Genomic DNA, 12,203 nt, shown 5'->3' on the forward strand with positions numbered 1-12,203 from the left:
TCGTGGTAGCCAGTGTAATTACAGGCATATAAGGCTTTAGACTCACGCCTCAGTCTGATGGACACAGAGCGGCATGTTTATATTATGCGGCATATTTTTTTTTTCACGGCACCTTTGGTGTTGCTCTGTTTATAGCCACACTAGCAAATGCCCAGCGGTTTTATCCACTTAGTTCCCGTTCCAGTGCGAATAAGAAGATAAAATATAGACTATGACACAGACAAATGACGTAGCTTTCTAGTGGTAAAAGAATTTTCAAAATCGGTTCAGTAGATCCAGAGACTACACCCTACAATACCACAAACTTAGGTTGCCACTTAATCGGTTCAGTAGATCCAGAGACTACACCCTACAATAGCACAAACTTAGGTTGCCACTTACCATCAGGTGAACCATCTGTTCGGTCCGTCAATTATTACTATTTGCGCTTCGACTGTTAAACTATATTATTAAGTTATACGGGATTAGTCCCTCTTAGTAGAAGACTTTATTTGGTTCTTTTTTAATTGGCATTCTTTGCCGTATATAAAATAGGCTGAATAACGGAACCAAAAAGGGGGTGCCCATTGTCGTGCGAATTGTATGCGGCAAACATCTTTTTTTTCTGATTGTGTAAATGCCGTATTCTCCTTATGGGACCTCAGCGGCGTCACCGGGGGCAAACATCTACTGCGCTCTGAATTTGCAATACGTCTAACCGCGTAGAATTTTTGACCCCACTACGCTGTAAAAAAATTTATATACACAACTGACGACAATTACAGTACAAACACAATAAAAAATATCACTACGAATCATATACTAAATCAGTAAACGCTAGCCTATTTTATATACTTGGTATTTCTAGATTTTTTAGTTACGTGTTCTGTGGTTTAGTTGATTTGCGTACAGCACTCCATTGTTTAAACCCCATTATTTTGTTTTTTTTTTAATTAATGAACAAATTAAGTAACTACACTTTGAACACATTTTGAATATTCAGCATTTAGTATTACAAATTAGGTACCTATCTATGTATTTATTTTCATAGTTCGTCAATAGTCTAGTTTGTAAATTAGAAAAGTTCTTTTTGCGTTTTAATAACTAACGTTCCCAAAGCTTTTCTTAGGTGAAAGCTGGAGACATAGAAAGTCAGATCTTCACCCACATTCTTCTAGCACTAATCCCAGACTCTACAGAGTTTTACTTTTTAAATTTTCACAACAAATAAAAAATCTTAAAAACAAAGTAAACAAATAGCTAAAATTTATAAAAAATCCTCTGCGTGTGTAATTTACATATCTTTATCTTTCTGTGTCAATTTTCAATAAATTCAATGTGTAAATGCTCAGTGTTGTATATACAGAGACACTGGAAATGTATAGCGATCCCTTTAAGGGGTGATAGTAGGAATCACTAGCTATAAAATTGCATTAGGTTATATGGGGCAAAAAAATACCAGTTTCAAAAAAAAGAGCCTTTTCTCTTTTTTTTTTTCAAGAAATGTGGGTTACTCTACCCAATTCAATTTGATAGCTAATGATCCCTACTATCACCCCTTAAAGGGATCGCTATACGTTTCCATTGACCCTGTATACTCGTATTGTGACTGTATATATTTATGTTAAGAGTTTTCAGGTTAACATTGCCTATTGCTTACAGCTCAGTGCCAGACCACAAAGGGTTTCATGGTCCGTCCGTTGATCACGACAGTCCAGCACTGTTTAGTATACTCGCCCATCCTGACAATAAGGTTTGTGTTTAACTATCACCATTAATAATGTAATCTTTAATGATGATTCTAAATAAGCAATCAAGTTTTTGATGACTGACGAGGCGTTTTCCTTCTAAGTCATCTTTCAGACTTCGCTGCATCCGATGACAAATATGCCCCCTGAAAATTGTCCGACAATTCAGCAAAAGTCTTACAGGTTGTAAATTTTATTGCCGCATTTTCAATCATATTATTTCTATAACACTTCAGAGTATTAACGATGACTAATATTAGAAGATACGGCCGTTTATCGATGTTTCTGTTCTCCCAGTTGCTGTCATGTCCCCCAGCGATGCGCTTCGTGCTGACGTCAGTGGGGGGCAAACAGAGAAGGTTGCTACTAAGGGGGGATTCCCATGGTGTCGTGTCTTTGTGGAACGTCGACGACGCAGCCGTACCTCAGCCTGGGCAGACTGCTTGTAAGTATAGATGCCTCTGTTTTACTGATGTGGTTTACTAGTGAAAGAACCGCGGCATCGTCCGCGTGAAGACCCTTGTAGAACTCTCAAAGGGGAATTTTGTTTACGCAGCGAACGCAACGTAAGCTCTCAAATATGTTTTCCCATTTTCAACTATAATCAAGAATTATATGAAGAACTATAATCAAGAATTATAGTCAAAAATCCGAATTAGAAACGACCTTCCCTCATTTGTTAAATGGTTGAAAATTGTTACCTCACCTACATTGCTTAAATTCGACTCACTTAGCGTTTTTTTTAATATAAATTCTCTTTTTGTTATTAGCTCATGCCCCGATCATGCTAACGAGCCTGGAGATGGCGTGGGCGGAAATGAACCCTAGTCCCGTGGGCATATTGGACCAGTTTAGCCATCCTGATGAGTCGGGTAAGTTGATTCCTTAAATCGTAGTTTAATGAAACACTTCTAATCTTAGCATTGCATAGATTCAATAAGGTGAATGAGAATATTCGAAAGGGAAGGCCAAGGCGAACGTACTAATATCAAATTAAGGACATTCTTAGTAAAGGCCAGGTCAGCACCCTAAACTTGTAGTTGTATGAAAGGACTAGCGGACGCCCGCGACTTCGTCCGCGTAAAATTAAGTTTTTGACAAATCCCGCGGGAACCATGGATTTTCCGGGATGAAAAGTAGCCAATGTGTTAATCCAGAGTAAAATCTAGTTTCATTCCAAATCGCCGCAAAATTGACTAAGTTTCATACAAACTTTCATTCCCTATTTTATTCCCTTAGGGGTAGAATTGATTAAAATCGTTAAAGCCTACGTCGTAACATCTACCTGCATGCCAAATTTCAGCCCGATCCGTCCAGTGGTTTGGGCTGTGCGTTGGTAGATCACTATGTCAGTCAGTCACCTTTGAGTTTTATATATTTAGATTGATAAGAATGGAAGGAGCATGGTTGACATGCAAGTATCACAGCAAATGGAAGGAAGTGGTATCTGCCCTTGAAGTGGATTAAGGAGTGATGTATATTTGTACTATTATTACTGAGAGACATTTGTATTGGTTACAGAAGTGAAGTTGACGGCATCTATATACCTGCTAGCTGCAAATAGACTGGTGGTGGGGCGCGAGGACGGCTCCATCGTCATAGTGAACGCCACGCACACCGTTCAGCTGCAGTTGCTGCATGGAAACCATCAGCAGATGGACGGTATGTCTTACAAGCACTTTCGAAGCGTGACATTGGCTATTTGTAGAGACTACCACCGGTTCGGCAGCTATTACTGAGAATAATATATAATAATATTATAAAGAGTTTTGTGGTATTGTATAAGGAGTACTCTCTGGATCTAAAGAATCGATTTTCGAAAATTCTTTCACCACTAGAATTAGAATTTGACCTGAATATGAATATGGTTCAGAAAGGGATCGAGAATTGTAGAAAAGCCTTTGTCATGTTATCGCCGTTTAGTGTTGGAAATAGTAGTCTGTGACGGATATGACGTCGCTCGATCTCGTGTTGGCTTCAGTGTGCTCGAGGCGTTCGAACCGTCCACATCTATTGTTGTGTAATTCTTTATGGGTTACTTGGAATAGGCGGGGAGAGTGACTTGAGTGGAAAAGGGGAGTGTTTGATATCAGTAAAAGGCGCCTTTAACCCTACACACATCGTTCACAAGTACGTGTACTTCACTCAAGGTCATTCTCTGCCATTGTAGGGTCTTATTTTGGTTACAGTTTGATTTGTTAATTAAGTTGTCCTGACAAGTGTTGTGAATCATAACCTTTGTTCGACATTAGTTTTCTTATATTTGTAATCACTTTTGAGTCCCATAATAGTCATAAAGAACAATTGGACAAATTCTGAATAAAGGCTCTTATTATTATGAAAATGTTTGGAACTAGAGTCAAAATATGGCTAGAAAAAAGGGCTTGTGGGTCAAACTAGTCGTTATTATTCGTCATCAAGTGGATGAAGTCACAGAGGTCTTTCAATGTCATTGTTTCAGATTTGCCGTTACACCAACTTCTGCTCGGCCACAACGGCAGAGTCAACTGTCTGCTGTACCCTCACCACGTCCATCACAGGTGTGTGTTTATCTTCCACTTAACAGTAATTACATACTATAACAAATCAAAATGAATTTATTGAACTACTTTATTTTGGTAATGAGGGAAATCTTTTTAAAAGATATTCGAAGAGAAAACAGGTTATTATTTAGGATTTTTCTTTTTAAACCTACCCTCAGTAGATTCTGCTGCGGGATTTCAAACACTTTTATGCATTTAATCTCGAATCTTAGGATTCATTTTTGAATCCCTTCCTTTGCTTGTGGTCCAATTCTGCAATCATTAACATACTCGATATTCAACACGTGAATGCGTGTGCTCACAACAACAATTTTGCTGCCTCGCACAACAAGTAATTACGTACGCACAACAAGTAACTATTACGTATCTTTTGTAGATACGACAAAGCGCATCTGGTGTCTGGCGGTATCGATTTCGCGGTGTGCCTGTGGGACTTGTTCAGCGGCGCATTGCTGCATCGCTTCTGTGTGCACGCCGGCGAGATCACGCAGCTGATAGTGCCGCCGCTCAACTGTAGCGTAAGTGACATACGCCACACACTTAGGCTAATTTAGAGTCACGCTGACTGGACGCTGACCGTCGGCGCTGACAGCTCAGCGCGTAGCTTATCAGCGCTGAGAGTCAGCGCCAGACGTTTAGTATCGTGCTGATCGCTGCGGATTACAGACGCACAACAATGCGAAGGTCATTAATTATCATTGCTGCTTTGTATTACCTAAAAAAAGAAATAAAATACGACGACAGAGACGTCATATTCATCCACTGAGCAGAGAGCAGTCGCAGGACATTTTGTGTGACGGCAATATCTTCAAAGGATTTGTTTCTGGTGTCTTTATTTTTGTACATTGGATCGGATGCATCCCACAAATGGTTTCTCAGACGTACTTCGTCGATTACTCGGCCTGTATCCACATCGAGATTCGACATGATTGTATAACCAAACACCCTTCCCGAACGGCCCTCTAAGCCGAAATCCGAGTCTCAGAGACGCCCTTAGAGAGTCGTTCCGCCCATCTACTCTGCTTCTACCTTCGGGCCCCATCAGGCGATGCTTCTACGCTCACCCAAAACCCCCGGTGACGCCGCTGAGGTCCCATAAGGAGCCTACGGCACTTACACAATCAGAAAAAAAAGGTAGTTAGCGCCGACGGCTACGCGGCGCCGACGCGCAACACGCATGCGCGTTACTCGTTATTCTGAAACGCTCCCTAGAAATTCATACATACATTATCGTCTGTCAGCGCCGACGGTCAGCATCTTTAGTAGTAGTGAAAACCAGCCTTACATCAGTTAGTCTGTGGAATCAACGCAAAACATATTCTAGTCTCATCAGACTTCACTAAACAAACAGGCTTTAATTGAAAGTCAATGAAATTTTGGAAATAATAGTTTATAGGAGTTGACTACAGCTGATATTCTTATTTGCAGCCCCGAATCCAGAAATGCGTTTGCTCCGTCGCATCCGACCACAGCGTTACCTTATTGAGTAAGTAATAAGTTATATCCTACTATACTATAGATCACCACATATTTCAGTCTGCTTCGGGGCAGTACAATAGGGATGATGACAGTTCTTTAAATTGCACATAAATTAGGAACGCAATAGTAAAGCAATTTTCTAAAAGTAACACGATATCTACGATCATTACTTTCGGAGCTATAGGGATTAAAAGGGTCAGATTTGCGACACTGCCACGAATCCCTGAAAAACGCCCCATGCAAAATGGGGCGAATTAATGACGTCGTTGATTCATTGATCGTTAGACATCGTGAGGAAACCTGCATTAGTGAGAATTTTCTTAATTCTCTACGTGTGTGAAGTCTGCCAATCCGCATTGTGCCAGCGTGGTGGACTAAGGCCTAAACAGAGAGCCGAATATGGGTTGTTAATGATGATAAGTAGAAGAATTGTGTTGTTTTATGATTATCTATTATCTTGATAGAAAAGTATCTCTCTAATATTTGACTTATATGCAATTTGCTAGGTCTCGCCGAAAGGAAGTGTGTGACTCTCGCGTCCCGCCACTTGTTCCCCGTGGTGACCATCAAATGGCGGCCACTGGACGACTTCATAGTGGTGGGCTGTAGCGATGGCACTGTCTACGTGTGGCAGATGGAGACTGGCCATCTCGATAGAGTTTTACACGGTAAGTTTGATAATGTTGAAGTAAAACACAGAACAGACAACGCTAAAAGCTAACGCTTTTAGCAATAGAAGTAGCAAGGGGCGTGGCCCGCGTACACCCGGGTGTGCGGAACAACGCAAACGTGTCCGCGCATGTACTAGCAGTCTTGTTTAAGTTCTGTGACAAAAGGAATAAATAATATTCAAAGGATGACATATTTCATTTTTCACAAAAAATATTAAACAGCCATTTAGGCCACGCCCCTGGGTACGCTGGTTTCAATACTAAGAATTGACACTTTATAAATGTAGTTACCTCTTATATCTGTGAAGTAAAATAAATTAATGCTAAATCCACAGATACTTTCGATTAAATCCATAGTCTATACTAATATTATAAATGCGGAAGTAAGTTTGTTTTTATGTTACCTTTTCAAGGATAAACCATTGAACCGATTTGGATGAAGTTATAGACATAAATTGGACATCCAAAAAATTTATGGTGCACGTGGAATTTGTCAAAAAGAGAATTTCACAGAAGGACGTCCGCTACTAATCCACATTACTACGAAAGTTTTATGTGGTACGAAATCCACGGGTCAGTTATGTTTATATAAAATGTAAATTGTTATTAATTTAAGCATTTCTGTAGAAATGGATCCTCAGTCTTGACTCCTAATAGGTAGTTAGCCTACTATGTATTTCTGTGGTTAGACGTACAATCAAGTAATCCTGTGAGAGTTTGGTTTTTACTTTTTTAAAGTCACATTTCGTTTATTCAGTTAGAACCTTATGTTCGTTCTGAATCTTGAATGCATTTTGTTGTTGATTAAAAAGGAATTGGAAATCTTTAATTTTGTTTGGTGACAAGTAAAGTCGCATACAAAATTAAAGCTTTGAGGTTTTCAAACGTGCCTTGGTCTGAGCTGCGGAACCCTGAAAATAAAGACCTTATGTTTATCAAACAGGTATGATAGCGGAGGAGGTTTTGGCGGCATGCGATGAGACTTTGGAAAACGAATTGGGTGGCGCCATGACTGCTGGCACTGACCTGCAGGGACTGGCCAATCCAGCTGTGCACTTCTTCCGGTGAGTCGTCTTATTTCAATCATATACACATATGCACATCTGAAAACTGATAATATTTTATATTGAAGCTCATAATTTTCATTATTAAAATGGATAGGATAGGAGGCAAAGACGCAGCCTACGTGTGACGCGACGAGTAGCAGCGACTGTGATTATACCATCCTTTTGTTGTAGAGGAAACACAACGAGCAGGTCCCAGGACTTGTGACCTTGGGAGTAGGTTTAAGATCCCTTTAGAATGCATAAACACTCACCTCCCCTGCCCGACGTGTTCTCCATGCCCAAAATAAACAATTTATGATCAATAATCAATAATTATATCATAAAACATTATCAATAATTACAACACAAAACATTTTTGCTCAAAATTACTAGCGCGACTAGCAGCGTGACGGTGTCCACGCAGCCTAACAAACAACTGAGCTCAAGTCATCAAACACCCTATTATTTATACCAATATCGTTGCAACAACATAGTACAAATACCTTTCCTCCACAATAACATAAATAATGAATGTACTCGAGGAACTTGTAAAATACTCGTACGGTTTGTAGTTACTCGTATGTGTTTGCCTGGACTGGAAGATACCTATTTACTTTATGGCGGCTATGTATTGTAAAATCAAAAGTCAGAGGGGCGTTCCATATTTTCGCAGTGCTAATCAAACATGAGAGATAAAAAACCCATGCCTTTCATAATATCACGTGTCTTAGAAGGAAACATCGTGAGGCAACCGGCATACCTGAGAATTTTCTTCATTCTCTATGTGTGAAGTCTATTAGCCTAACCTCTCTTATTCCTCTTATTCTAAGCGGAGACTCATGCTCTAGGTAGTGATCTGAATATGGGTTGTTAATGATGATCTTCCATTTAAGTTTGATCCGTGATCCGTGAATGGGACACCCTGTATATGCATACCCTTTGCTGTAGAGGTCCGCTTGAGTTTGATCCGTGAATGTGACATCCTGTATATATCTCCCTTGCTGCAGAGGTCTGCGTCACCGCAACCTGAACGCAATGCGTGCGGCAACACAGCGCGGATTAGCAGCGCTGCAGGCGACGGATCGCAGCGGCAACGCCGGCCCGCTCGCCGAGCCTGCGAGGGCGAGACGCGCCCCGCTCACCATCCAGGGCTTCCGGTCCAACCCCGCCGGTGAGTGTCTCTATCTTCCTCCAGCATTGGAGCAGTGTAGTGGGTCTAAGCTTCATATCTTCTCTGATATAAGGAGGGAGACCTGAGAGTGAGAAATAGAAAAAGATAGCCGACCAATAACGACTGAACTGGAAATGTCACTCTTACTTTTGTACAATTGCTACGGAACAGAAGCCGTTAAAATAGGGTACTTGACTCAAATTTATATAAACAAAATTTATTTTGTGGTATTGGTGTCCCAAATATATCGATATTAATTAATAAAAGTTAAGGATTTTTTGTAAAACTTAATTTAAATATCACGTATTCTTTCAAACGTCAAATTCGCTGTCGTCCATTTTGTGACGTCACAAAGTTACTTGATGTACTAAACGTCAAACTAATTCTAATATTTTTGTCAAACGCTCCGTTTGTTAAAGGATTTTTTAAAGTAACGTCACGAAACGACGCATAAATTATAGACCATCATGGCCTACAGCGATTTGGCTCGAATTGTCAAAAAACATTTAAAAATTAAAATGTTCATGTAATATAATGCATCATCACTTACCATCAGGTGAGATTGTACTCAAGTAAACTTGTACTTGTAAATGACTTATACAGGGATTTATGTGGACTGCGAAAGAAGTTTTGCTTGTCTCGGGTGTCCCATAATACACAATTCTTTTATTATTGTTAAAACATATTTTAAAATAGATGTATGTTTGTACAGACCCAGAGAGCCATATCCTGTTCTTCGACATCGAAGGCCTGATCGTGGAACTGTTGAGCGAGGAGTATTCAGCCATGAGCCCAGCGAGCCTTGAGGTTAGTATATATATTTTTTTTAAAAAGAATATTTGCCATATCTTTTAAATATGACCAATATTCCCATTCCCCTCCAACTACTCGGGAAAAACTGTATCAGGGGTGGGTACAATAATAGACCAACGGGACGGAGATCGAACCACCACCCTACGATGATGAGTCCGCTCTTTCTATTGAGTTATTGAGGCTCTAATTAGTGAAATTTTCTAAATAAAGGTCAGGTCATGAATACCCTAAACTTACTTGTATGAAATTATCAATACATATAAATAAAGTTCAACCAATTTTCATCATTTCATCAACCATTAAAATTCACTATGCTTTATTGTATAACTTCTTTTCGCCATGCTTTAGTGTATAACTTCTTTTCACCATACTTTTTTGTATATTTTTTTTACCATGCTTTAGTGTATAACTTCTTTTTATAATGCTTTATTGTATAACTTTTGTTCACTATAGTTTAATGTATAACTTCTTATCACTATGCTTTAGGTTATAATTTATTTTCACTATGCTTTTTACCACTATGCTTTAGTGTATATTTTTTTTTACTATGCTTTATTGTGTAACTTCGTTTCTCCATGCTTTAGTGTATAACTTCTTTTCACCATGCTTTTATGTATAACTATGTTTTAGTGTTAAGTTTTAAGTTTAAAATTTTAAGTTAAGTCTTTTCACTATGTTTTAGTGTTAAGTTATTTTCACTGTACTTTAGTTATGCTTTAGTGTATAATTTCTTTTAACTGTGTTTTATTGTTTAACTTCCTTTCACTATGCTTAAGTGGATAATTATTTTCACTATGCTTTTGGTTATAACTTCTTTTCACTGTGTTTTAGTGTATAACTTCTCATCACTATGATTTAGTGTATAACTTTTTTCACTATACTTTAGTGTATAACTTCTTTTTACTATGTTTTAGTGTATAACTTCTTTTTAATTTCTTGTTAGGCTGCCGGTCTGATCACGAGCGAGTATATGAAGGTGGCAGCACTGACGCAGTCGGCGAGCCCGGACGCTGCTAAACGGATATCCGGTAAGGCTGCCTCATTTATTATTTTTTATTTACACTTCAATGGTCATATTCATAAATATGGACCGAGATTAAATCATCAATTTTCTTTAAAGTAAAGTAGACCTTATTTCTACTGTTTAAAGTTCACTTTACTTTGAAGGAAATTAGGTTTATATCTCAGTGCATGTTTGTAAATAGGACTGTAATTGTTCAAACTATAGCTCGGTTTAAGACTATAGGACTAGAACCTGGTATAGTCAGGCATACGTCATCTTCTTGCTCCTACCATAGGTCAGTAATTCAAAGGAAGTAAGTAGATATTTATCATAAAAAAATTGTCATGGAAAAAAATTAGTCATAAAGAGTCAGAGAGAGAGAGGGGTGTGGATTTTCATCCTACTCCTATCAAGTTAACCCGCTTCCATTTAATTTTGCATCATCACTTACCATCAGGTGAGATTGTAGTTAACTTTTAAAGAATAAAAAAAAAAATACATACACGGACTCTTAATGCTATTTTTGTTATTGAATTTAATGGTATTCATGTTTATGTGGTGAATTTTCGCGCACGCTTTCTAAATGGGATAGATTTCTTCGGTCGTGTGAAAGACAAGGCCGGAGATATGGAAAGGCTTTTGAAAGAAAAGGACAAACACGGTTAGTATTGTTTAGGGACCATCCACTTATATTAAAAAAATATACACATTTAAAAATAAATTAAGAAAAAAAACGCTAAAAATGCGATATCACTCAAAACTAACATTTTTTAAACGCCAAATCTATATATATATTATTAACCGACTTTATAAAATGGAGGGGGTTCTCAATTCGACGCGTATGTATGTTTGGTACCTTCGTCATTTATTATACAGTTTTGAAAATTCTGTTTTTGTTTAAAAGAATTTTTTTTTACACTTCGAGATCGGTCCCATTTAATTTTAACGAAAATTTTCAAGGTGTTTCTAGCTAGCGATCGTTCGCGACTTCGTTCGCCCTTAGATCTTTTTAATCAAAATCGCAAAATCCGTTCTTAGCGAATACCTACTACCTATAGACTACCTCCCTGCGAAATTTCAACTTTGTACGTCAATTTCAAATTTCGTGATGACCTTTCGCATTTATAAATTAAGATAAAGTAAATATATAATAAATTAGACATAGTAAATAAATAAATTTAACTTTAGTGATAGCATGGGCATCGCGAAACGCGGCCAACTTTCAAGAGCGAAACGAACTGTCAGCCGCACCATGCTACTCCTATCTGAAAAAGACTTTAAAGGCTATATATTGTAGGTATCCTGGCCAAGATGAAGGAAGGTGCGGAGACGATGCAGACCAAGCTACAGGCGAAGGCGGACCAGATAAAGGCGCATTTGGATGCCAAAGGTAGGTGATAGTAATAAGTTTATGTACTTTATTCGATAATTATAAGATTTTTATTCGCAGCTTTTACTTCATCTGTCCTGATACTGTATTTACTTCCGATATTAGTTAAATATATGTCAGCAAAATCTCTCTATTTAAAGACCTTGGCCTCTCTAGAAGTGCAGCTAGTTCTATATTAGAACGAGTATCCAAAGCTGCTCTAATAGGATCTTACCAAATTTGGATAGGTAGGGAGAACAACACGAGCAGAGAAGGGGAGTGTTGATCGATTGTCAATGAATTCTTCAACCCCACATCCAGTAGTCACAAGTCCTGGACTTTGCTTGGTGTTTTTCTCTCTACCACGCGATGGACCCGGCA

The 12,203-nt window shown here is 38.6% G+C and overlaps 1 protein-coding gene across 3 annotated transcripts in view; it reads left to right on the forward strand.

Annotated features, from left to right (window-relative positions):
- LOC112045964 (WD repeat-containing protein 7) overlaps nt 1-12,203 on the forward strand; it is a 160,915-nt gene that overhangs the window by 8,761 nt on the left and 139,951 nt on the right. For 2 of the 3 annotated variants that reach the window (XM_024082386.2, XM_024082388.2), the window contains 14 exons: nt 1,642-1,732; nt 2,025-2,172; nt 2,498-2,599; nt 3,249-3,389; nt 4,189-4,267; nt 4,647-4,788; nt 5,699-5,756; nt 6,256-6,417; nt 7,364-7,484; nt 8,474-8,637; nt 9,350-9,444; nt 10,394-10,478; nt 11,046-11,114; nt 11,751-11,843. In XM_024082386.2, coding sequence (XP_023938154.2) covers nt 1,642-1,732; nt 2,025-2,172; nt 2,498-2,599; nt 3,249-3,389; nt 4,189-4,267; nt 4,647-4,788; nt 5,699-5,756; nt 6,256-6,417; nt 7,364-7,484; nt 8,474-8,637; nt 9,350-9,444; nt 10,394-10,478; nt 11,046-11,114; nt 11,751-11,843 — 1,550 coding nt within the window. The remainder of the gene's footprint in view (nt 1-1,641; nt 1,733-2,024; nt 2,173-2,497; nt 2,600-3,248; nt 3,390-4,188; nt 4,268-4,646; nt 4,789-5,698; nt 5,757-6,255; nt 6,418-7,363; nt 7,485-8,473; nt 8,638-9,349; nt 9,445-10,393; nt 10,479-11,045; nt 11,115-11,750; nt 11,844-12,203) is intronic. The other variant, XM_024082389.2, reaches the window with a different exon arrangement.

This window comes from Bicyclus anynana, chromosome 18 (assembly GCF_947172395.1).
Source record: "Bicyclus anynana chromosome 18, ilBicAnyn1.1, whole genome shotgun sequence".
Classification (NCBI taxonomy): Eukaryota; Metazoa; Arthropoda; class Insecta; order Lepidoptera; family Nymphalidae; genus Bicyclus; species Bicyclus anynana.